Here is a 27,533-nt window from a genome sequence, read left to right as displayed (position 1 = left end):
TTATTTTATAATAATCTTTAATATACTAGTTTATGACACAACAAGCGCAGGGCAAATGCATTTCATGGCAAGATGCAGAGGCTAGAAATTTTATGCTTTGCAGATGACAAAAATATATGCCAGAATTTCACTGTCCAAGCTGATTATGTTTGGTGTATGTTTTATTTATTTGAATACTTAGTGATATTTTTAGTACAGTATTGTACAGAATGATGCTGGTGCGTTTATACCTACAAAACAAAAGTTCTTGATTAGATAATATACCAAGTATATTGCTTTTCTATTTGCATATCTTTGGCTCTCCAAAACCAAATATTTTACCAGGACATATAGTGGTAGAAAAAGGGAGAATGGCTTTAAAGTGGGAGTTGGTTTACATTCAGTATAAGGAAGAAATTCTTTATTGTGATGTTGACTTGCTGAAAGAGGTTGCCCAGAGAAGTCATGGCTGCCTCATCCCTGGCAAATCCCCACCACACAGGGACTGGTAGTTGAATTGCAGTGTTGCAGTCTGTTCAGTAACATCATGACTCAGTTCAAAATGTACAGTCAGTCATACAGGTTTGGGTTTTTTCTGTCTGTGAAGTGGCACTCTTAAAATACATTTTTAAAAAGTCACAGAGCAATTGTTCCTACTAGAGATGAAAACCAACACTCCTGCTCTTCAGCCAGCAGCTCAAACTTTTAAACACCCCCATGCCCCTCAGTGGTCTAAATGATACTGGATGAGGGAGCACTGTCAGGGACAAAACTGCATAAGAGAGGTCTGGTAGTGCAGAAAGCTTTATTTTATGGGATCTTGTGGCAGGAAGAGACAGCAAGATGCTCTAACATGAAGAAAGGAGGGAATGTTAACTTCACTGATGGCTTGAATTAGCCCATCTTTCTCTGTGAGAATATAAACTTGTGATGTGGTCTGAGCTGAAGGTGTTATTTTATAAGAATGAGTACAGGGTAATGCTTGCAATTCTCCGAGCTGATGTTTGCCTTTCCCAACAATTACTGGCTGAGTCATCAGTTTTAAAGAGTAGCTGTTGGTAAACAGATACAAATACAATGTAGAAATCACAAGAGAAGATTGTATTAAAAATATCCTTCCCCAAAAAAGACAAGTGAAAGTAAAGTAAAACTGGTATGTGTTTTAGCAAGTGGAGAATTTGGAGATTTGAAGAAGAGCTGGCAGTCTGTACTGGCAACTTGAAGTTGCTGCTGTGGCTTATGATAATGGAAAGAAAATACTATATTTGTGTAGTATTTGAGTATATGTATATAGAGAGTATATGTGTAAGGAATAGATTAACCATGGCAGAGACATACAGTTTTTGCTCTAAAAATAGATGTTTATAATGTTGGAAAGGTAGAAATATTCCATAAAACTATTCTGGCACAGAACTGTTCTAAAAGAAATAGTGTGATCCATTGTGGTGGTAAAATATATTCTACTTAATTGGTAGCAAAGCAGTGCGTTAAACAGCAACTGCTGACAGGAAACGTTTGGGTAGAGTGAATAACTTGAATCTAGAAATATTAAAGGAATTACCTGAGGAGCATTCTGAATCTGTAATGCGGATTTTCAACAATCATTGTACAGCTGGGAAAATTTCAAAATCTTTGAGAGCTGTGGTGAAGGTTAAGGTCTCAGTATTTAAGAGAAGGTAAGTAGAGGGATCGAGAGCTAAACCACTGAATGTAACTCTGCACAACCTGCGCTGCAAGGTTCACTCAGGAAGTTGAGCTTGTTGGAGGGTTTAAATGGGGAAGGGGAGAAATAGGGCTTGACATTTGCTTTTAGTGTGTCTACAGAGCTGTAAGGAAGGAATTTGACAGAAGCCTCTCTAGGGGAGATCACAATATCTTGGATGCATCCATCAAACAAGTTCTTCTCTCCACTGTTTCCTTTTGGGAAGGAAGCATGGACTGGGATCTGGTTGAGGTAGGTGTCAAATTTCACAATGCAGGAAACTGCCTGTGTTCCAGAAGGATTGTGCTTTTCTTTCTGCATCTGTTTTCAGTTAATTGTATTATGTTAATTTGGATGTGTCCCTGTTAATAGTGCTGTTCCACTGATCCTTCTGACATTTTTTCCTTTAATAGGCAATTGATCTCCTTGTTTTAGGGCTGTGGATTCTGGTTAAGGCTGAACATCTCCATGGTTGTGTTTGTCTTTTACCCCCAAAGAACCCAGGTGATTCTTGCAGCCTAGACAATTCTAGGAAAGTCTTGTCTGTCAGAACATTATGAGTTCATGGCAGACTGTTAGAGCAAAGATTTGATGGAATATGGAGATAAAAGATTGGGAAAGACTGAGCAGAAACTGATTGTATACATGTGCTTCCTCAGATAACCCGGAGGAAAATGTACCTATTTTCTTATTCATGAATAAGAAGGGGAGCTTGTAGCACTAACTTTATTGGAATAAGGCTACAGTTTTGGCATGGGAATTTTGGTAGAGGTAACATTGGAAGTGCACTAGCAACAGATAAGCAGTGTTCCTGCAAGGATTGCTCAACACTTTTTACTACATGCCTACTTGAGCTAAACAGTAACTTCAGCTTGTGTTTCCCAGCCATCATTTGTAGTTACTGGAGCTGAAAATTGTCCTCCCCCGGAATCCTGTCCTGGGTTGAACTGCATGTCCAGTAATCCATAAAGTCTCTCTTCTGGTGAATGGAAGGGACAGCTCAAAAGTCAAGTCTGGATACCGTGACAGTAACTCAAGATGGATTCATAGATTTTAAAGTCTTTTAGATCTAGTTTAATTATTTTCTCAGATTCTCTCTCTATTAGTTGGATGTGTTTTTGTTTAAGAACAGATCTCTGACTACTTAAACCTGCTGCATATAGTTGCCTGTAGGATTTTAATGAACATTTAGCTACCTGTAGTCAGAAATGTGAATATAAGATGTATGCTTTAGTTAGTTAAAAATTCTTATTTATGTATTTACAGCTTTATAGCATTAATCCTTTCTCTTCCTTGACTCAGTTACTCAGCCTGAAGGTGTTGTCATACTTTCCCCATATTTTTTCAGAGGCTGCTGGTTCCTCAAGTATCATGACAAGAGGAATCTTCATCTCCCAGCACTACAGAGTGGCCAGGATGTGGAGCCAAGTACAGGAAATCCTGTTTTTTGGTAAACGTTAATTTCCTTGTCTTGTCCTGTAAGGTTGCAGCTCACTGAAAGGCTGCTATACATCTGTATTTTTGTTATGCTATTCAGCTATTGTGTTCAGTATGAGAAATAAAGGGGGAAAAATTGAGACTTTTTTTTACAGTATTTTCCACTAGAATAAATTCTGGAATCTGCTAAGATAAGATATTTGTGCAGAATTAAGTGCTCAGATTTACTTAACATTCTTTTTATCTGCTGATGCTTTATCTTTGCTCTTTGCAATGTTTGAGAATATGAAATAATCACAAAATGACTGCTGTTTAAGTGTATATAGAGATTTATAAAAATTAGAGTGTAGTGGAAAAGAGCAGTCCTTATCTTAGAGGGCTCCCATTCTGCATCTCCTGGAGCAGGGGCACAGGGCAGTGAATGAAACTGTAGGTGCTTGTGTTCCAATTTATATTGCCGATCCTTGGGAGCAGACCAGTTTTTTGAAAGTGAAGAAGGACAGAAGCAAGCAGCAATACTTAATAGGCTTTCCAAGTTCAAATTCTGGCTGGAGAGATACATGAAGCTGTGCAATTGGTTGAAATTAAAGGAACCACAACAGCGTTGTTTACAGAGTGTAGTGATTGCTGTAAGCATAGGAGCTGTGTATACCAGGTTGGTTGGATGATGCTAAATGACAGCTAATAATGTCTAACAAAGGCTGTCTTATTTTTGCTTACAGACAGATACAATAAATATTTATTCTTTTGGAGGAGAAAAGTTGCTGTTAGCCCCCTGACAGGAGAAGACTTCTGGTGGTAAGAAGTTTGGGCTCTTGCTTCTGCGCTTTTGTTTGACCAGGTGGAAAAGCGCTACCAGAGGTACACACACACAAGGAAGGGTAGCCAACAGCACGCAAATGGCCTGTACCCAAGGTGGATAAACCTTCTCCTCTTTCATGGGAAAACCTTCCTGTGGAGATAAAAAAGCAAGCAAAAGAAATAATTCATAGGTAGACTTAGATTTTGCTATGACTTCTATTTTTGATTTCTTTCACTGTTATAGTAAAGATAGCAAGTTCTACTCTGTCTGCAGTAGCAGTCAGTGGCTGCGTCCTCTGCAAACCCTTCTTGTGGGCCTAGAGACAGCTCTAAGTGCTTTATGCTTTCAAAGATGTATAGCTGGAATTGTGACACATTCCTAGGGATATGAGGATGGCCCAAAGTTATCAAATCTTCACCCTCTCTTGGTTAAACTGTGTTCATTCTTGTTGTACTCAAAGCTTAACTGATTTCAACAATTACTTAGCATGTTCTTTGTCAGATAGGGAAGATGTATATCGGAGATATTGAGGGAATGATGATAAAACAATTTCTGCAAGTCTGTGGCTATAAATTTTGTTTGGGATTATAGATATTTGATGGCATTTGAGGGAGACACTGCTCCTGTGTAATCCTCATATAGTTTAAGAACAGAATTGATCTTCAAACCCCTACACAAAGGTGTATATGAGAGGGGTCAAAGAAACTGCAATTGATGTGAGACAGTGACATCAAGATCAAATGTTCTCAGCATGGACATGTCTTTGTTTCTGAATTAATCAACACTATACTCAGACCACTGCCTCCCTGTCTGTCTGCCTAAAGTATACATTGATATATTCACCAGAGCCCCAGTGATACTGGTAGTTCTGACTGAGAAATGCCTTCATCCCTGACATCTGTTATGCTGTAAAGCTTTGTTCAGGCATTTGTTCTCCCTCAGAACCCCCTGTGGGTATGGAATGACTCTGACATGTTGGAGCATGGAATAAGCAGGACACTTCAAGAGGAGACATGTTTTAGTATGTGTAACCTCTTTGCACACTGGAGCCTTCTCATTCTGAGCACTACATCACTTCAAGCTATTTTCAATGGGTAAGCGGTAGATAACAATGATATTAAAGGATCTGGTAAGGGAGGAAAATAGATCATTCTTCCTTTTATTAGAAGTTCTTAAAATACTTGAACACATACATATTTCGGGTTCCAGGCTGTGTAGCTTGGCGACTTCTGCATCTGAAGAGTAACAAAGGCCATGAAGACAATTAGCAGGAGCAGAGGGCTAATAAACCTCCATGTGATCTGCCAGAAGAGATTGAGTTTTCGTCCGGTCATCCATTCCACATCTTCACTGAACCTTGTAAAAGAAGGCATGTTTATGATGACATCAGATCTAGAGTGGTAACAGTTTCCCTTTTTTATAGCTTCCTGTAAGTTGGAAACAGAGTACAGTACTGTAAATCTTTTCTATTCTACACCATTCTTTAATAACGCACTACTTACTTGAGTAAATAATAGTATCATTCAAGTAGGTCTTTATTGAGCCATACCAGAGATGAATGACCAATTTACATTGTCAGTTTAATTACCTGAGCACCTAGTGTAAGGTTTCTAAGCATAAATAAATGATGATTATATTGCCGCAGTACTGTAAACTATTCAGATATTTAAAATAAAAAGACGAAATTGCCAAGGAACAAACATAGCATGCTAGGACGTCTCTGTTATCAGCACCAAATCAAATCAGGTCACGGTTAAAGTTACTGCAACCTGAGCTGCATTTTTGTCTTACAAGAAAAAAATCCTATCTCTTTCCAACATACCTTTTAATTTTATAGATGTACACAACTCCAATCACTTCAAAGAAAGCAATGACGAGAAGAGGCACTGAACCTGCATATCTGTCAAAAATGTCAATCCAGTAACTCCCTGAACGCAGTGTAAAACACAGAGCAATGAGGAAGCTAATTAGACATATTATACCTGAAGAAAAAAAGATATCTTTGTTACTGGAGTACTGAACTTGGTTGGTTTATTTTTGTTCTAAATTGCTTTGTTCTTATTCTAATAATTTTTATTCTCTCCCTGTCTATGGAGTTACAACAAGCTATATTCTAATTAGGGGAACTAATCAACCACTTCCCAAACTCAATTTTCCCCTGTGTGTTGGCCAAGAGCACTACTGTTGCAGGAGGAGTGCATTCATGTGACTCAGAGCATCCTTCAGTTGTTCATACTTCCTTCCCTCAGACAGCCTGGGCTGTGCTGTGACCCAGTGTTAATTTTTCAGTGCTGTAGTGACTTTCAAGTGCCTCATTTCCATGTAGCCATAGGCTTAAACTATAGGCAGGTGCCACCTTAGAAGTGAAAGGACTCCCTGGATTTCTGTCCCATTTCCTCAAAATGCTCAGAGTTACAAATGTGTGTGTCCCTTAAGTTCCAGCATGTATCATTTGGGTTTCAGCACACTTCTGTACAGCCAGTTCCTCTTTAGCCAAGATTCAGATTTGGGGTAATTGAGAGGAAATCTGGGAAGGAAAGGAGGGAATAAAGGTATTGCTGGACACAGACACAGGCTACAAATCAGTTTGTATGTGTTTCTAATGTGTTGCTAATTGCTTCTAACCCTGAGATGGCCTGTGGTTCAATTCCGTAAAATGCTGGCTCCAGACTTTTTTTTCTTCTAAAGTTCATAATTGACAAATCAATTTAAAAATTATATTGTTAACTCATCAAGTTGGGAATAAATTTGTTTCTACATGAAGAATTGTAAAATTAGGGATACAATTTAGATGCCACAGGAAGACTCTACAAAAGACATGACAGCAATATTTCCCATAAGAATTTAAAAGGGCACATTGCAGAAATATTAATCCATTTCTTGTAACTGCCATGGATTTTTCTGGACTAGTTTCACAGTAGGATCTCTCAGACTCTCATCAAGTCTGGTTCTTAAGGAGCAGGTTGTGTTCAATAACTGTGGCTGGTTGAAAAGATTCCAGCTTTGGTGCGAGAACAGGATCACACACCTTCATTCCTCATTTTTCAAGTGGTAATTTTCTACTCTGACGCATAGACCTGGGTGAAATAGGGATGAATGATCCCTATTGGGTGCCTTAGAGTGATTTGTATTGGTGCCAACAGCTTAAGGGAAGGTAAGGCTCTTCCTGATGACTGGAACAGCTCAGAGTGGACTGGACTCCAGGAATAGCAATTTAACAAGCTTTCTCATACTGGAACAGCTGAACTTGCAAACTAAGAAAAGAACTGGCAAAGGCAATATAATATTGTCACGTGACAGCTTCTGCCATAACTGCTACCTTATCTCTCTGTTTACCTTCTGCAAACACAATCCACTGCCCTTACTTTTACACTGTGACATTCAGCTAAAATAATATTACAAATTATTAATTCTTCTGTGATATTAATGAAGGAGTTAGTAGTTGGTACATTTGTAAGGAAGTAACCTTCTTTGAACAAAGTAAATACCTTACCAGATAATAACTCTTTAGGTGCTGATTTAGGTATAATTTGAAGCTCTAGAAGAGGAGTGAAGACACCCTCAATGTTTCCAAACATCGAAGAAAGGCCCAAGCTGAACAACATTATGAAAAACAGGATGGCCCAGGCTTGGGAGCCTGGCATGAGGATGATAGCTTGAGTGAAAACTATGAAAGCCAAGCCAGTTCCTGAGACACTCTGCAGAATTCACAAACAGATCAAAATACACATTACAATGTCATTTCTCATGCATAAAGTAATTATAGTACAGTGCTGTCATTTTGTGTAGTCAAGGTTGCTGGTCACCCTGTGGCCTCCGTGGCAGCCATAGTTGAGAAAATGGGCAGTGGGGAGTTTTAGCCTGCGCAGAGAGATGGGTTTGGAGTAAAGCAGACTGGAGAGTTGTAATAGAAATTGTTTTGCTAGTACCATCTTAAATGTGCTTTTAAAAAAATCTATGATGTATAAGCTTCTGGAAAGAAAGAGGTGTAAATAAGAATATGATTACTATTTTTAACATGAAGAGAATTGGTGAATCGTTGGTCACAAAACCCCTTATAATGGCCAAGGCAGAAAAGACTAATAGGGAAAAAGCCAGTTTCAACCAAATTTCTTTTGATTTAGTCTCCCAATGACAAGGATATTGAAATCTAAGCATTGAAAAATGCTAATGTTGTTATAACTTGGAAGTAAAATATTTCAAACTGTAAATGAGAAATAATGAGAAATGGATACCATCAGAAGTGAGACAAAAGAAACTGACTTGTACCAGGGCTGGAATGTTGTCCTTGGACTTCTCCATCATGTGAGTAAAATAGCCTATGTTACCATTATTGCATGTTAGGCCTGTCCTGCATTAGCACACACTGACTGTGCCAGACAGGATCCCTGGAGCAAGTGGAATCAAGTAGGACAAGGAAACGGAGAAGAGACATCTGTGTTTAGTGGTAGGGCAAATGTTATAGGAAGGTTGGAAAATAAGGAGGCACTCATGATGTACTTGGTTGTAAACAGTGTACTTGTACTGGATTTTTCGATACTTTCCTAAATACAGATTTAGGAAATTCCCATTCAGCATCCTTTTTCTATAATCTTTCATCTAGATGTGTTCCCCCATTATGCTTATTTCTGTAAACCAAACTAGGACTGAATGTAGTGTCTATGGTAGACTACTGGTGGGAGCACCCTGGAAGATCAGTTTTGTGGTAATAATGTGTAGTTTTGTTTGCCATAACAGACAGCTATACATTCAGACTATCCTACAGCAGTTTTGTTATTTTAAATGTTGAAAGATTGATTTGTTGCATGATTATGTGTGATATATCATTGCAGGTAGAACAGAGTATGTGTACTTATAAGAAAAGGGAAGATACCAATCCTTCTACATAACTTTATTTAAGGATTACCTGTTGAAAGCAGTTATGGTACCTGATCAAGAAATTCTTGAAGATCACAGCTTTTCAGGTTGAGTCCACCAATTTTTTCTGGATATGATGAATTCAAAAAACTAATCCAGGATGTATAGTTCTGTCGCATGATGCTTTCTTCTGGAAGATCAAATTCATTGATGATACTGATAATGTTCCTGCCAGAGAAGCCAACATATTTAAACTTTAGTTTAAAAGTTTGCAGATGATGTGGCTGGAAATGCTATGCTGTGTATTCAGATGATACTCCAAAGTTGTGTTTACTTTCTGTGCTGCTATTTACAATATAAAAGAAAATTTTAATTGTCAGTTTATATATAAAATAGTAGAAAATACTCAGACTATTTAATGTTGTCTCAGACAAAAACTCTGAGTACTTTATGCAGATTCAGTCTCTAAAACATTTTTATCAGGTTTCCAGACCATTTCTACTTCTTGTGTTTAATAAGTTAGTGAAATCAATTTCTAGGGAAATAGAAAAAGGAAGGGATTTTTACTACTTCTAATGCTAGCCTGAGAATAAGGTGCAAACCTTGATGCACTACTTGAAATGGGTTGTTCTGTAATTTGTCTTGATTCTTACAAATTATCATCCTTGACTCAGTCCCATAGTAATTCATATTTTTACATTAAGTTTCTCCATACAGATGTTTTTCCTTTCTAATGAAAATAAATTCTCAAAATACCAGCCTTTCAAATAACACATTATCTATTTAGGCACTGAAACCACAGTATAACTTTGGGAACACAGCTTTCTCACCTGTCCAAGCAGTCCCAGTAGGCTGTGGTTGCTTTAAATCCCAAAACAGAAAAGACTGGGATGGAAGCATAGAGAGATGTCATGCTGTTCACAATTGCTACTGTCACAGCATCCTTTTCACAGTCATTTCTAGAGATAGCATTCAAACAAGTGAAGTGATTAAAAAAGGCAGGTTTTCTTATCTGTGATGCAGTTATTTGTGCAAACGTTTTTTTTCAATTTCTTTCTCCTTCCCTCCCCCCTTCTGTTAGAAAATCTAGTGGGCCATTTAGAAAGACAGATACTTTTCTGAAGATCCTTTAGAAAAATTAAGGAAAACATTTTGAAAATATAAAGAAATTGCACAAAATGCAGCAAGAATTCAGCCAGCTAATAAAGCTTGTAGTTCTACTCACTTTGTTGGATTGTAGCTTGCAAATGCAATAAGCCCTCCAAATGCCAAAGAGAGAGAAAAGAAAATCTGTGTAGCTGCATCAAGCCATACACGAGGATTTTTCAAAGTGTTCAGCTGAAACAATTAGAAGAAATGCATGTATTAGGCTTAAATTAAAATTTATTTTTCTATTGCAGTTCTCATAGCTCATCTGTTACTTTGATTCTGAAATTTTGGGCTGTGTTGCCATCTAAATACTATGAAAATGGGAATATGTACTAAACAGGTCAGTAAAACAGGGGTTCTGAGGCTATTTAAATGTGTGCAACAATTACAGAATCTTCTTTAATTGTACACTTCCTCTGTCTGATGATAAAAATGTGGTTCTAAGTGATAGACACTAGGAACACAATAGGGAAAATAAAAAATACATTTTTCCTCAATTAATTTTCTTTTTTTAAAAAATTCACATGCTTAAACTGCAGTTAAAGAATATTGCTTACTAGAACTATATAAACAAATACTAAACCTTCACTGTTTTAAGATGGGAAGTGATTCCGTAGCTGTCCAAATTTGCTTAAAAATAATAGAAGTGACTAAAAGCACAAGTAGGCAAGAAGAGAACAGTTACTAAGTGCAGCATCTGCTATCTGGTCTGTGAAAACAGCAGTAAAAGATAGAAGGTCAGCATAGGAAATACAAGATAAAAGGAGAAACTGACAGTGAAATTTTAATTTTGTTGTAAGGGCAGTATGATACAGCAAGGTAAATTAAAAAGCAATGATTGGTGGATTACAGAGAACATTAAGCAGTTTTAAATAGCTCCACTAAGGAGTCTTGACATTAAAATCTATATAAAAGAAAGAGATAGAACATGAGTAATGTGTAAAATGTAAACATGATCAATGAATATTACTTTCCAGCAGCAACTACAAAGTGATGTGCTATACCCTACTAGGTGAATTGCTCTCTGATCCATTATCAGGGAGGGGGAATAGAAGAATGTTTTGCTGAGAATGTTTTAAAAGTTAGATGGTTCAAAAGTAATGCTGGGACTGTGGACTATTTCACTTAGTTTTACAACAGAGTCAAATCTGCATCCCAGTCATGCAGGACAAGTTGTGTGTTTTGTGTCTGTGTGCCTGTGCTAGTGATCCAAGTCCATGACTGGGAACATATGCAGGAGTGAGAGATAAGTACACCAAAAGACCCTTCATAGCAGTTTGGGTTTCTCTGAAGCTGGCCTGAGCTTGAGGAGCAAGAACAATGGGTCCACCTGGGTGTGGATGGATTCAGACAATGCCATTACTGCAGGTGCTCTCTCCACAGGGAGGCCAGTGCTTTGACCTCAGCAGAACAGTGTCACCTCTTGTACAACACAACACAGCAAGCAGATTTGTGGAACCATTGCTGGCTGAAATGCTTCAGCAAAGGCAAATCTTTCTAGAGGTTTATTTTGAAAGATCATAGTCAAGCCCTCAAAGGCCAGAGAGCTCACTGGCAGGACCTTGTGCAGGTGTTGTTGCAGTGTAGAAACTTGGCACTCACGTGGCTCCGTGGCCTTCACACTTTGATTAAGTGCTGCCAAGTCAGTTGATGCTGACAGATGCGACTCCTAAAAGTCTGGCTTTCAGACAGAACTTTGGCAAATGAGTCTGGAGATAGTTTAGACTGGTACTAGATGCAGTGCATTTATTGACTCTAAAAGATGTTAATCAACCCCCAAACTTGAAAAGATAATGGGCAGGCAATGTTATTATCTGGGCTTCAGCAAATTGTTGAAAGTGTTGTTTTATATTTATATGGCATACAGATTTTATAAGCATATCTTCAGAAGAAAAAATGTGCTGGTGCCAGAAACATGTGGATGAAGATATACAATCAGCATTAATGAATGAACAGGGGAATAAGGAGGAAAGGAAATTACTCCCTCATGAGTGGTAAGATGTTTGGATTCTTGAATATGTGAAGCATAGACAGAAACAGAATTAAAAATTACTGGGGTCCCTGTGATGTGTAATTTTAGTTTAAAAACAACTAATGGTTTTGTAAATAGAGGATTTGGAGCCTGTGCTGCTGGTTTTTCTTTTTTATTTTTTTTTCCTTTTTTTTTTTTTTTTTTTTGGCATTCTCACTCCTTGTTAAATAGCTGCTGAGTTCTGGGCACAGGCAACAGTTGCCAAACCAAGTTCTTGGAATTGTTCATTGCTAGAGAACCTCCAAATATTTATAATCTCCGAAGCTCTTTCAAAAGTGAAAGACACTGGAGAAGGAGACATTTGTATTCCTTAGGTGACACGGGCATCCCCTGAAGCTGAACCATGCAGACTCTTGCTGATGCATGATGGAATCTTGTTTCTGCTGCGTTTGGTTGTTTATTTTCCAAAAACCTTTCCAAAAGTCTGTTCCTGCTTCTTGTTCCAGCCTGTTCCAGGCTTCATCATTGTATAACTTCCGCTTTCTCCTCAAGTGTCACTTCAGGATACTTTTTTGTTTTCTTGGCACCTTTATTTTCCAAGTAACCAAGACTTTTGAGAAGATGAGTGACCCATCAGACTTCTCTATGTCTGAAAGTCAATGAAAAGAAGTAGTCATTATTTATTCTGAAATTTAGGGTGACACAGCCTCGCATAATTAAAATCCATGTGCATGCTTTTATAATATGTGGTATTGACATATAATATATATTAATACATATATGTATATATATAATGTATTAACAAGAACTAAAATACAAACTTGGAAAGTGAATAAACTTTTAAAAATGTGGTTTAAAAAAACAAATTTAGTTAAGTGGTTATGATGTTGCAATTGGGTAAGATGGGACTTTTTGTGCTAGGTATTGCTTTCACAGATTTTCACAAGCAACAATGAGGTGTCACAGTTACAAGATAATGGATGTAGCAGCTGTTACAGAGAAACTACAATTTCTGGTGCACTGCAGAGTTGGAAAGAAGTTGTAAAATATTGCCTCTGATTAGGGAAGAATGTCAAGAAGGTTGATTTTATGTATTTTAAAAGCAAGCTGAAACAGACAGTAGGTGATTTAATTCTTACTTTATTTTGCTAAAACTTTTCTGAAAAAAGACAGGAAAATAAGAAGAAAACAGCACATATTTGAGAAATATGCTTTACAGTTTTTTAAACTGATGTAGCCTGGGTGGGCCAAGTAAATCTTTGCCTAACAGCCTTTACAACTCACATTGAGCCATCCCCTGTGGAGAAGTGTAAAAGAAAAACTGGTGTTTGGTCACAGGGAGGATGGGAATAGCCTAACAGCAAAGGCAATACTGGTACTGCAGTTGTGGGGATGAAGAGAGAAGGGCAATGTTGAAGCTGTGTGCTTACTATGCTTTTGAAGTCCTTGAAGTGCCATAACCCTGTGTAGCAATTGGTAGGTTAGTTTAACAAAGCCATCTGTCTTACACTTTCTGTGCAATAGCAACACCGATAGCAGGTATCACTTACCAGGCTGTTGCATCAGCTTTTCCACATTTGTAGATAAGAACATCACTAGAACCATCTTCAGATGACTTTTCAATGATGTCCCCAGGATCTGCTTCCTCAAACCAGGTAACCATCAGCTGCAGGCTCACTGCAGGTGGATTTTCATTTGGCTTCTGTTGCCAGTGTACAAATCCATCTGGTTTTTTTACGATGATCTGCTCCTCCTCAGCACTGCAATACCTCCAGGCTTTGTGAGTACAGAAAATCTAGTTTTTTTGCATTCAGTTCAGGATCATTGAAAACTAAATTCCAAAAATGCCTGAGCTATTCCAGAGAAACCTGACAGCCTAGCTGAGACCAACTGCTAACAGGCCAAGGCGTGTTTTGTTTGTGTTGTCAAAGCTGCTTTCTTCCCTAAGACATTGCACCAAGCTCTTATAGTCCTGTCTGGCCTTTCAAAAATGTAAGTGAATATCCTGATTTTCTGTAATACCACACTTTTCCCTGAGCTCTGGCAGCATTTAGATGAGTTTCTGTGCCACTGGGCTTGTAGAAAGAGGGATAAAACAGTGTCGCATCTAAGCTTTCTCTTGCTCTTGTCCCTTTCCAGCCTGGCATATAAAGTATCTCTGAGCTTCTTGGCTTATGTTTTCTTTAAAGTCTGTGTTCTTGTTGTAGGAAAGGAAAGGAAAAATCCAGTGCTCCTGTGTTTGAAGCACTGCTGTGGCTGCAGAGGTAGCGGATGCTCAAGAATGTGTCAGTGAGTTCTGCTTTTCCTCCTCTACACCCACCAATTCATGGAGTTTTATAGCCATGAAGGCAGACTTGTGAGGAGCCTCTAGTGGATAGCAACCACTTAGTGGGACAGTTTGACTTTGCATTTGGGAATGCTGCTAAGGACAGTGTAGGAAAGGTGCTTCTGAAATGGCCAGCATGTGGAGGTATCTGGAACTGCTGTCCATATGAGAAGTTCAACATTTGAGAAGTTAAGAAAAATGGGAGAAGGGCTGTTCTACAGCAGTTCTGTCTTTCAGGAAGAGATATGGGGAGGGGAGAAATGATATGAAGAAACAGGAGCACGAGAAAACTACTTTCAACCTCCCAAAAAATCACTTTATAGTATAAATCCTCAGTTGTTCTCTTTGTGAATTCTTAAGAGATTAAAGCTGTGTAAGTTCTGTAGCAGTGGCAGGGAAATCCCATCCTTCTCATGTACTTGTGAAGCACATCAGTTTCACTTACACATTAAAGACTGAGGCATCCATAACATTCTTAATTTTCCAGTATTTTCTCATAGGCTCACTACTGAACTGTTAAGTTCTTTGCTGCTTATTTTCTTCTGAAAGTATATTAAAATAATTAAGTCCCTTCATCTCAGAAAAAGAGCTTAGCTGAGCTCTTGGATAGACACCTAAATCAGGAGTTGTTGGCAAGTGGTATGAAATCTGAGGAGGAGTAAAAGGAAAATTCATACTAATACTTACATTAGGGGTGAAGAGGTAAATCAGACCTTCAGTGGCTCCTGGTAGAGTGAGTCCTTGAATAAGGAATATAGTCAGGACCAGATATGGAAATATTGCTGTTACATAAATTGCCTAAAGTAAGGAGATTAGAAGACAGAGAGTTACTGGCAATAAGTTCAAAAAATTCTATTTAAATTATTGCAACATACAATAATAATAATATTAGATCAGGCAGCTACAGATGAATATGGCCATCTTTCACATAAGCAGGGTGTACTTTTGCAGAATATATTTGTAACAAAATGGCTCTTAAAACTGTGAGAGGGAAGGCTGGTAGGGCAGAAGTGTTTGCAGTGGAAAAGGAGAGAAGCATCATTTTAAGCCACTTGTACTTCTGCTCTCAATTTGTTGGACAAGGGGCACACTGAATGGTGCCAGTGTGGTAAGTGGGGAAGGCTTTCCTTATGGTAAAAACTCAGTGACTAGAGGGCAAGATTTCAAACTGTGGGACAATCACTTCTCTACCCTTTCCATACCTTCCCTGTGGTTTCAATTCCTCGGATGGTGCAGAGATAGACAATTGCCCAGCAAGCTGCTAAGCACAAAATGAGCCACCACTGCAATGTGCCACTCTCAGCAATATCAGGTGTTATGTTCAAAGTTTTCCTGTACCAAAAATAATTTACTGCAGTGCTTTCATAGCATTCTTCATTGAATCCTGAAAAAATAAAAAGTAGCAAGTGTTAGAATAAATTGTGGGCTGCAAAATCTAATACAGAGATGGACTTTCTGCACTGTCTGTAATGTGCAGCAAGACAAACTCTCACAGCAGGCTGAGACTATTAGACTTACCTTTACCAGAACATCAACAGCATTTTATACAGGAGATAACTTCCTAGCTTGAAACAGTGTTGTACACAGTGGAAGGTAAAATCTAAATTAATCGTAGTGAAAACAATGAAATTTTTAGCTGTATAGCTACAAGTTGGTAGAACCATAGCAAACTCCAGGCACCTGAGAATACATCAAAGTCCAGGCTCCCCTGGCTATGTCATGGCCCTGTGGTGTGGAAAGACCCAGGCATTGCCCTCTTTGGTTTGAGTTTCCAGGACTTCTGAGAACAGGAACTTCAGGCATCTGTATGCAGGGGAGTGGGCATTCCCCAGCCAGGCTCTGTGCCTGAAGAAAACGGAACAGGGAATGTGGTGCACACCACAACCTGTGATGTCTATTTGTCTTCCTACTCTAGAACAGTCCTAAGGGCTCCAAAAGAAAGTTTAATTCCACTATGTTTTGCCTTTTTTCTTAGCCTTTTACTCAGGTGGTTTTTCTTGCTGTGCCCTGGAACTTGTTCTCTCTCATGCTCTGAGAAAAAAAAGAAGCTGAAAAATAGTTTTAAAAACCTGAGAGCATTCTTCCTTATCCTGCTTATGTACACTGTCTCTCTTTAGTCTTAGTAAAGGTTTTGTAATGGATAACAGAATTTTCTCTTTATTTTGTTTCCCATTTTAAAATCAAGCAAAAGGACTCACGACTTTCTGGCTATTGTTCTGGTGAGGATGATGAATTTGGGTAAGCTAGCATGACGCAATGACTCTTGTACCTTTTTAACAGGAAATCAAACCAGGACTTGTGCACAATTTGGAGCCAAACGAAGTGTGGTTTCTTGATTAGACATCAGAGTCTGATGTTTTTCTAGCAGTGCTCATGGAAGTGTACTTACCTGTTCTGTTTTCATTTAGAGGACAAACACTCCAAGGAAGAGGTTCTTGGAAGGAGTTTATGAAATACCACATCACCCAAGTTAAAACAGTGTTGTAGTACAAGCTCACCAGAATCGACACCATCCATGAACCAACTCCTACAGAAAGCACAAGATCTCACTTCAGAAAAGCTTTGGGAAAAGTTATCAGTCAGTAACAGCACTAGCTGCTAAAAGCTCTCATTTCCTATTTTTTCAAGATTTTCTTCTCCATCCCCCTGACCCCCTCCTGAGATTTTCCATGAAAGATGGGCATTTTTGTCTTCAGTAGCCAAACACTGGTGCACAATCCCCCAGATCACCAGCCCTGCTCCAGGAATGCTGAGACTCTACTTACACAGAAGGTTAGGGTTGAAATCTTTGCTCTAGTATGTAATCCATTGTTTTCTATGATACTGGACAACTGTAATAGCAGAGAGCAAAAGAGATCAAACTTTTATAGTGTGCTGTAGCTGCATGAGGCCACTCTTGTCCCAAATCATGCATAGGTGCCCTAAATTTGGCACTGTTTTTCTCCTGTGATGAGGAGGGAATATCGGCACCGCAGTTTCCGCTTGCTTGCATTTTTGCAAAGGGAGTATGAACATGCCTGGTTGTAGGAGATGGGTTTAGCTGTAAGAACCACCTGCTGCTTGGTATTTCTTTCTCATTGCCCTCTGGCCCTTAGATGACTCCTTTTTCCCACCCCTTCTCCCGCACAGGACCACAGGCAGGGCCATCTGTGCGAAGCCCATTTCAGGCACCTGCTCAAAGCAGGTCATGATCCAGCAGAGCTGGCTGAAGCATGCAGGAGTTTCCCCTTGCCCTGCAGGCACAAGGGTGTTATCTCAAATATCCAGTAGATGTCAATGCCTTAACCTCCTTAACCTCTGGTGGCTATTCTGGATCACTTTTTGCAGCCTAACAATGGTGGACACAGAGCCCCAGATGAGTTCTTTAATATATTAAATAGGTAGAAAAGAACTGGCAGTTACAGGACTGCATGTCAGCCTGATGCACAATGCCGTGTGGATTGTCCCTCATAACCAGCTGTGTTGATAAAGTTTTTTCAGTAGCCCTACCCTCTTGTGGAGGGGAGACTTCCTATGTGCTTTGGACTCATTAGGAGGTATTAGGATCCTTGATTTCCTGTCTTTCTGTCCTTCCTTAAGTCTGGCTATTCATGGACAGAGAAGACTGAGTCCTGGAAGGGCTGTGAGAGAAGAGCAAGCACTGTGGGCAGACAGCTCTTGAGCACCAGGGTATGGTTGGTATGGGGTAGTGTTAAGTCGCAGAGCCCATGTTCACTATGCTCCCCACAGCAAAGGTTATTAGTTTTGCATATTAGGCTCTTCAAATGATTCTAAAATGTGCCTGGAGTAACGCCTGCTGAGAGCAATACACAGTTACAGAATCGCAGATTCTGTACATTACAGACATTACTGATCGTTTAGTGCCACACCCCTGCCATGGACAGGGACATTTCAACTAGACCAGGTTGCTCAGAACCCCATCCAACATGGCCTTGAATGTTTCTAGGGAAATCACCCCTAATATCCTCATTACAAGATAAATCTTTTTAATCCTAACACCCATTTCTTTTTATATCCTAAAACACATCAGGCACAGGTCTGCAGGAAGTGAGTGCTGGGTGGGAGCTGTCTGCAGTTCCTTGAGCTGGGACTGAAGAGACGTACCAACGCCTCCAAGGTAAGGAGAAATGGTTTTCCAGGCTCCAATGCTGCCTTTCCTCAGGCACTGCCCTAGGGCCAGCTCGAGGTGTAGCAGTGGGATTCCTTCAAAGAGAAGAGCGATGAAGTATGGTATCAGGAAAGCCCCTGAAAAAGACATTTAAGTGTGATTAAGCCTCATGATTTTCTGCATCTCACTGAAATTACTGCTCATAAAGCAAAATCCTCGTAGGATGTGTTGAGAGAGGGATCGTTGCTAGGGACACCTACAAGTAAGATCTGTTGCTGGTAATTTTGGTAGTGAAGATGGAGGAGAAGGGACTGGGATGCTTAGTGCTGCAGGGCACTTCCCTCAGGCATTGCTACAGCCCATTATAAGTAGCCTCACTATTTAATTAATTTCCCTTTGTTTTAAGCATCTTCTTTTGTCCTTCTCATAAAGCACAAGGGTTTGCCTGTCCCCTATTCCATCTGTTTTCCCTTCAGTGCATTGCCTTGTTTCATTTCTTAAGGCTCTCAGGCCTCCATCCTGCACTGGAAAAGCAGGATTATATGCTGTATACTCCCAAGAGACCAGGTTATTTTATTACATGAAGCTCTGCTCAGACCACAGAGCCTCTAGCTAATGAAAAACTGAAAGGAAGGCTGAAGTTGTTCTCTGAGATGTGTGAGCCATGAAACTTCATTTCTTCCCAGTTTGTGTCCTTTACATCTTTTTTGTTTTCCTCGCAACATCTCCCTTGGGCCAGAAGCAGCGTGTCCTGTTGGTTGCCTGTAGGAAGGGACCAGTCCTACTAACAGCCTGGCTGATTCCTGCTAAAGTGTGTGCTATGCCTCACTTCCCCCACCTTCCCTCAGAAGGGACACACATTTGGGTCTCCCTTCCTTTGCACAGGTGCTGATTTTCATGAAACCAGAAGTTTCATCAGTATGTTTGTACCACTTGCCCAAATGTCCAATTAAATTGAAATGTGGAATAGATTGAAGTTTACTGCCATGATCAACAACCACTGTGACCACAGTGTCTCTTTTTTTCAGGGAGACAAAGACAGAAGTCCTGCCTCAGCCACCTCCCCATCCTCCTACAAATGTGAACAGATTCTGTGTTCCTCATAGCTTTGTTAATAAACCTGTGTCTTGTTTTACCATTTCTGATCTTCCTCCAGACCTCATATCTGAGTCTGCTCAGCTCTGCTTTTCCAGCTCTAGAAACTTTCTTTATGCTCTGTCTTTGGCCCTGAGAGAGAGGTGGGGGAATGCACAAGGATTTCTGGTCTCCACCTGGAATGGCGCCTGGGTTCTGCAATCACTGGCTATTTAGAAAGGCTGGGCAGATAAAATCTAATCTCTTGAGCTAGTGTTGTATTGCAATAACTTTGCTACCTCTTATTACATGCTGCAATAAATACATACAACAGCCAGAGAAGGTGTGTTGTTGGATGGTTCAGCTTTTTATCAAATTATGCATAGAAACAAAAATTACAAAGCTTGTCTCAGCAAAGAACTGTTCATAAACTGCCAGACTTGGAAATAAATGTCTCACCTTAGGATCTCTATTCTTGAAATGTTTTAACTGAGAAGCAGATTTGAAAAAGGAACCTCACAGTTTTTCCCAGTATGTTAAATCCTCAGTTTAAGGTCCCTTCAAGAAGAACCCAGTAACCTCTTTCCATGCTCAGTCCTGTGGTCTGTTTCAAACTTGCTGCAATATCCCTCTCCATAGCACATCTGAGCATGCCAGCCCAGCCCTTCTGACAGTCTGGTGCCTTGGACTGTCTCCTGAGAAGAGCAAAATATTGAGGCAAGTGGCCAGAGCACTGCAGTATGGAGTACTCTACTTCTTCATCCATCTGCCTGGCCCTCCACCAGCTCTGGGCAGCAGCAGTCTCACTGCAATCCCTGCTGAGACATCGCTAGCAGAGCACGCCTTAAGAGACCAGCCTATCTCCCATATCATATCTCCTGGGAAATCACTGGGTAATAATTAGTGCAAACTGTTATCTCTCTCTCCTTTTCTGTTTGCTAGTTGAATCACTGGCAGCATTCTGCTGATAAAAGCATGTTTACTTTCTGCCGGCTTGTGTCTATCTTCAGGCATATTTACAGCATGGCAAAACATAATGTTATACTTGGGGAAAAAAAATACTGTTTTTCCATGAGAATTATATAAAATACTCTGCTATCTACAAATATGAAAATATGGCAAAGGAATGTTTCTTTCTAACAATAAATGGTTTATGAATATTAATTTTTCTCAAACCTAATTCAAGTAAATGGCTTGTAGTGTAAAGAAAGTTTTTAGTTATTTATACCTTTGCATACAATATTTTTAGGCAAAAAGAAAAGAGAAAAAGAACAGAGAGCCTGATGAAGCACTTGAAGTTTACTCTTTTCCACAATAAAATCCCCCACCTATAGAAAAACATGAAGAAACATTAACAGTAAGCTATCGGATATGGAATAGTGAGTAGGAACCTTCTAGCACTGTATAATTGCGGGCTCTGATTAATAGACAGAGGAGGATGTGCCAGAATGTAAAAAGTAAGTACCTCTTTTAACAAAATGCCATGAGAAATCTAACCATGGAGAATGCAGGCAGAAAATCCAAGAAGCAGAGAACCGTAAGACACAGAGCATTCAAATACAAGCACAGCAAAACTTCAGCAGAACACATATGATGTTAATCACAGGAATAGCAGAACTCAGATTATAGTGGTGAAGCATTTTTAAGTACTTTAAAAGCCTGGACAAATACCCATAAAAATAAAAAGTATTGCCAAAGCATGATTTAGTTGCATCCCTGGGGTGTGACTTAGGAAAATTTTAGTCTACAATTCCTTCTGTCACAAAGACACTGAAGATTCATAAAGCATCAATCCTGCAAGTAGATACACATGGTACTAAAAGAAAGCCAAGGGAAAGAAACCCCCAAAACTCTTCAAAACTTGCACGAGTCAAAAGTTATTTTGAAGGAATCCTGCACAAGGATATCAGAAAGTCATGGAACAATCTCCATACGCATGAAAAGGCACAGAAGGCTACAAAAGCTTTTCTAAATCAGACTATCAAAAACTGCAACTACTGCACTACTGGTAAGCTGGTGTCATTAACAAGGGAGTCCCAAGTGTCAAGGAGCACCAGTGTGTAACAAGATTGCTGAGGAACCACTGGAGTGGAGACAGCTCCACAGCCACAGCAACAGGAAAGAAAGGAGCAGATACACTCAGATACACAGAGGGTTTTTAAAATCTGACCTCTCAATGGCAATGCACTGGCAAATCAGGTCAGGACAGCAACTGCCTGACCATATCCAGCAAAATGACACTTGAAAGGCACAACCTTTGTTGTATCACCTGCATATGACAGTCTTGGGGGGGAAATGCATGAACCTCTAGGCAGCCTGGGGAGAGCTGCCAGTGCTCCATGGGACAGAAACCAGCAGGCTCTGGAAAGAGTGCAGTCTAAAGTTGGTTGTCGGTGACCAGCAAAGCAGAATGAGACAACCAAACTGGGTTTGTCACTTGGAAAGAGAGACCAACAGACTGGGCTAGTGGAAATGTAAAGCAGTTTGAAGTATCAGCTGGGCAACCTCCTAATCTGTGTACCAAGACCTGCAGAAGTCTATGCGCCTCAGTGAGAAGCAGAGAAAAAGACCCAGTAGGTGTGCTTGATATTGGGATACTAAGGCTTCCTAAATGGTCGAGAAAAACTGTAGGGAGAACTGATCCATGATTCAGTCTTGCATCTTACCAGTGCCTGTGAATCAACTAGCAGAAGAAAAACAAGTGATTTGAAATGATGATTCAAAGACACAGCAGCATTTGAAAGGCCAGAACATGAATAATACTTTTCCTTCAGAGAGAGATCTGGGAGTAGAAAAAATAGTTATAATAAAGACTGAAATGTCCTGGAAAGTGGCAAAATAGTAGTTTTGAAGGAAATGCATCTGTAGAGTCTGAAAAATTCAGAAAGGACATCTCAATGTGATAAAATGCAGCAAGCATTCGGAGATCCACTTCATCAGTTCTGTTGGTACACAGGAGGAATGACGATGGGTGCACTTTTCCAAAAGACTAAGAACTTAATGGCAAGATGCCTGTGATAATTGATGCAATTTTATGCAATAGGTGGGAACTACTTGTTCAGATGCAGAGAAAAAGATAATAGCTATTGAAAGGGGATTTTCAGACCTGTCCCATTCTCTTCATGGTAGTTCAGTGGCTAAGCAGTGGGATGTAGTCAACACAAAAAAGGAATTACATCAAGACATCAGATAGGAAGAAAATCAACTTAATAATGTTCCACCCTCTCTAGAAAATAACATTTCATAACCTCTTTTTTGTCTTCTGTACACACCTCAATCCAGATGAAAATATGAGCTACTCTAAGCATTGTATTTCTGCAGCACACTTATGATGGCGCTGATATTGCCTTGCAGGCCACATTACACACCTCACTGACTGAAACTTGGCAGGGTTGAATTTCCCACATAAATGACTATATAAATCTCCTTGACCTACAGTGAGGGAGCTAAGGCCATTTCCAGAAAACCAAAGGGGCAATGGTCATTCAGATGAAGATGGGTAACACCCACAGATAGCTCATACAATAAGCTTGGCAAACTCCCCTGTGAAATGGGAAGGATGCAAGCATGCAGCTTTCAAATACAAGCACACACCAACCTGAGATGTAAAGGGCAATCAAATATAACAAATTATGAAAGGATTGACTCCACAGGTCATGGCTTTTCACCAAGGGTTTAAGCAAGATATATTTAATAAACCAGAAAAATTAAGTTTGTTACTAGCTGTAACCCAGTTTTTCTGTCAGACAGTGAATAATTCTGCTCTTCCCAGCATACTATGTTTGTTTGGGTTGGTTTTAGGTTTTGCCTTTTTTTTTTTTTTTTTTTTAACAATATCTTTCAGTTATACAATTTGTTCCTCTTTGGTTTTATTTTCCTTTTGAGGACACAGTGAGCCAGGCATTTCACAGTACACTGTAGTTCAAGTTTGAGCAAAAGGTCAAGTAGGCCATGGGTTATGAATGGTTGTCCCAGAAGTAAACAGTTCGCCCTTTATAGCATGACTGTAGTGTGTAGCAATGTGGGATTTAGATGGTGGTTGCTGCTACCTATAGTAGTGTTTCTGTGTATTTCTTTTCCTAGGAAGGAACTGTATTTAATATTACAGATATTTTTCAGTAATTTGTAGCCTCAGGCACACTTTTAATACCCATGGGTTAAGCAAGCATGTATATATATGACATATATATATATATATATATATATATATATATATATATATATACACTAGCTATAATCCAAAGTAAACCTCTGCAGTCAGTACTAGCTAGAACTGGGTTGGTTTCTTCAAGTATACTCAGATGACTCTGTGTGTACACAAATAGATGTATGACTTGTTAGTGTCTCAGTTTTAAGTGACAAACTCTCTACTGAGCTATTTAGAGAATTCTTTTCAATCCCAGTTACCTGGGAACATTTGTGTTTGTTTCTACCAACTGTGGCAAACAACCTTCATACCCATTAGTCATGAAAAGTAAATAACTAACTTAACTCAGGCAATAAACCCAAACAATCAGTAACGGCAGCAGGTGATAAATGTCAGCAGAGCTGATATTATATTAGATCCGAGTTACTGAGTAACACTAATGTGCAATGAATCAGGGCCAGAGGTCTGATGGGAACAGCTGACACGAGACAAACGTGCAAGCACTTGTTTTCATCTCTTGTTTTTGAAAATATGCAGAAACAAGGATATCACCTGAACCAGCTGTAAAACTACCCCAGAAGCCATCCAGCCTTCAAGCATGTCTATGCCATATCCATACCTGGTTTCTCCTGCTTCTGATTATGGCTGCAGGCAGAAAGCCATGGTGTCTCTCAGGGCTCCCAGTTAAACCCAGTGCTGCTGGTCTCTCCCATGTGCACATCTTCACATGCACACATGCAGGATTTATGCTCCAGTACCCCTGAAAACCTATTGGGCTTTTGCACCTGAGTTGTTTGCTTTTGAAAATGCAAACCCAAACCACGTCACTGCTTTAAATTAACAGAAGAAAAATGCAGCTACCTTACACACAGATGTAAATGCAAGAGCTCTGTCTTCTCAGTGATCTTCATAACTCACTCAGCTTTTCCAATGCCAGCTTTCTAGGATAAATTATTCACAAACCTCAAAGCACTCTGTTAGAGAGTCCATCCTGCTATTGAACTCTCTGAGCTCTTTGTTGAAAGGTCAGTAATGACCGAACACTGTCTGCCCATCAATACATTGACCTTAATTCACCACTGTCTTATGCCACTGTTGGTGATGATGCAAAGTAACTGTTTGCCATTACTGAGTCTGGTGGCTATTTTAAGCTAGTTTCTCACTGGCAACATTACTAGTCAGGGAGAAAAGGAGCAACTCAGCCCTTACCCCTGCAGCATTTTTCTGCTTTTACTCTCTTTAAACCTGCTATACCCCCTGTCTTTTTTGTCCCTAAAGGTTCCTGTGTGAAATAGTGGAGTTCTGGAGCTGGATACACAAGCAAGCAGACTTTCTGAGCACTTCTAAATCCATAAGACAGGTGACCTCCTTGCAGCCAGACTCATTCTTCTCTTGGGGCAGTGAGGATAGGGATGCAGGGGACCCCAGAAGGGAGGATGGAGGGGAGAGATCAAACCTCAGGAGCAGATGAGCATTGCTATCTTCTGAAGTGAGGCTGGGCTCTGAAGATGTTGAAACACAAGTGGCCACAGCTGGCCATGGAGAAGCAACAATTGTTGCTTAGGAAAGTGTGAGAGCCTTTTAACGGCCAGTAGAACAATATTTCATCTTAATCCTGATTTTGCACAAATTTTGTGACGCCTCTTGCAGCTGGTGGCTCCAGAAGCTGCTCTGTGCAATGAAATGTGTGGAGGAGCTCCATCTTGCTATGGACCCTAGCCCTGCCTGGGATTTACAAGCTTTCCACTGAGCACTTTGTGTTAATCATTCACTACATTACAAAAACATCATATTATGTTAGCTTTATTATGTTATTTTTTAATCCTGAATATTTTCCCTTTGCTTTCCAAGATAGAAAGATCACCTGAGATGCCGTAGAGGATTTGACCTACAGCTCCTGCTCCATAAAAATATTTTCCTTGCGGGTTTCATGCCATATCTGCTATGGGGATGTCTCTCTAAGGATGTTCATCATGTCTCATTAATGCCAGTATCATTAACCGAATTGACAGGTTTTTTTTCCAATAATTCCCATGGACAAACACAGAGAAACAGTGTGACTCCTGGCTTTCCAGCCACCCAGTGATGGTACTTTTCTGTGGGGGTTTCACTGGGTGTCACATTTTTAAAATAAATTATAGAAACCATGAAGTGTCCTGGGAGGAATCTAACCTACTGCTTCTTGTCTTTTCTTCTCTCTATTTGTGTAACTGTATCTCTCAGCTATTGCATATTCAGGCCTAAAAAGCTCCTTGCCACCAAAATAATTTCCATTTTCTTGCTTATAGGCTAGGATAAACATACTCTTTAATTTTCAATTTCATAAATAGATTGAATTCTTAAGGTTTTTTGTGTCCCAGAAGTTTTCTAACCCTTGGATAATTGCTGAGACTTTTCTGCATTTTGTCTCTAAAAATCTTGTCTAATTTTTAAAGTTGACTTTAAAAAGTGGACTTTTGGAAAGTCAGAGACTCAGAAGTTGTCTTACTATAGGCAGCAATATCTCTACCTACTTCCTAGTTCTCTGCTTACACCTGCCAAGGTTATTTCTCTTGATGCAACCTGCTGTAGCTCATTCATTGAGCTACTTACCATAGTCCCTATCTAAGTGGCTACTTCTCTCTGAAATGCCTTCCTTTGCAGGCTACATCCATTCTTGGTTCCTTGGTTGATTTAAATATATTTAGTTCATCAAATAATACAGACACCTCAGTAAAACACACTTGGATGTGGTGATGTTTTCTGTCACTTGACAGTTTCTCCAGGTGTGAATTTTCAGTTTCCCCAGTTAATTGAAAAATAACAAATAATACTGGTCTGAAACAATTACTGTGGCAGAGTTCAAAATCTTCTGTGATCAGTGAGTTACCAAGTACTCTTTTCAAATCCATTTCTATTTTCCAAATTGTCTGCTTCTAAAGCAATTCTTTGTGGAAGTGATACCCAGGCACATGACACCTGGCAGGCTCCTGTTTTTGCTCCATCAGCTGAGCATTTTAAACAGCCTCACAGACAACCAAAAGCACAATTTAGTTTTGTGCAGGGGTAATTACAGATGATGAGCTAGCTTCTAAGAGCATGAGTGGGGAATGACTCACTCACCATCCCAAAGGGAAATTCAGTTCCCTCAGGCCTCCCCAGGGCTTCTTATTTCTCCTTAAGGTAGCCAGCTGCAGGTTCAGTTTCCTGCTTCCATTGGGGCTGTAGTACCAGTATAAAAACTTCAACATAAATTTGTTCTATTATCAGTCAGGTCAGTATCAGTCTGGTCTTCCTAACCAAACGTATCATTCTATAATTAAATACATTTCTATAGAAAGAGCTAATTAACTGGAGCAAAACATTAATGACAATCAGTGTTTTTTAAAAAGGAATATAACTGATATAAATTAAGTAATTTCCATGCCCATCAGAAGTTAGTATAGTTGAATGAGAATTGCAGTTCAGTATTTTGGCAAAGCCCCGTTCCAATCTTACCGCCTCCATGTATCTGACACAAGTATGGAAATCGCCACACGTTCCCCAGGCCAACGGCAAATCCGATACAGCTTAAAATATACTGGAATTTATTGTCCCACTTGGGTCTGCCATCTTCTTTAGGGGTTTCTGGTGTTGCTGATAAATCTTGCGACATTTTAATGGAATAGCCGTGGCTCCTTAGCCCCTTTCCCTAAAAACGGGAAGATGCTTCGAAACCCGTCTGTCCTACAAATTTTATGCAGGGTGACAGAAAGATCTTGGAAGAGAGGTGGAGCTTTCTTTTTATCTCATGCAAAGGGCTGTATCATTGCCAAGTCTGCAGTTTAAAGACAAAACCAGGAATTATTATTATATAGAGAGTTACCACTCTTGGTTTTTTTGCAGCTCCTTCTATAGTTAGACAGCTTGGGAATATGTGTTAATGGGTAACTCAGGATCAAACAGATTTTTATTTTCTGTTCTCTTTATGTTCTCAGACTCTGTCAGACAAGTGTGACACT

At 39.7% G+C, this 27,533-nt stretch overlaps 1 protein-coding gene across 1 annotated transcript; it reads right to left on the bottom strand.

Annotated features, from left to right (window-relative positions):
- Positions 1 to 4: 4 nt before the first annotated feature.
- LOC110469679 (sodium-dependent neutral amino acid transporter B(0)AT3-like) lies at positions 5 to 27,213 on the bottom strand. The gene is given in 12 exon segments (XM_021528651.3): positions 5 to 4,070; positions 5,114 to 5,276; positions 5,743 to 5,902; positions 7,414 to 7,618; positions 8,849 to 9,005; positions 9,608 to 9,736; positions 10,003 to 10,115; positions 14,912 to 15,022; positions 15,427 to 15,608; positions 16,614 to 16,751; positions 18,329 to 18,469; positions 27,031 to 27,213. Coding segments are annotated over 12 exon segments (1,902 nt in total). The 5' UTR covers positions 27,188 to 27,213; the 3' UTR covers positions 5 to 3,824.
- Between the last annotated feature and the right edge of the window lie 320 nt (positions 27,214 to 27,533).

The sequence above is a fragment of the Lonchura striata genome, chromosome 2 (genome assembly GCF_050655825.1).
Source record: "Lonchura striata isolate lonStrDom1 chromosome 2, ASM5065582v1, whole genome shotgun sequence".
Taxonomy (NCBI): Eukaryota; Metazoa; Chordata; class Aves; order Passeriformes; family Estrildidae; genus Lonchura; species Lonchura striata.
This window is presented reverse-complemented; position numbering and strand designations above follow the sequence as displayed.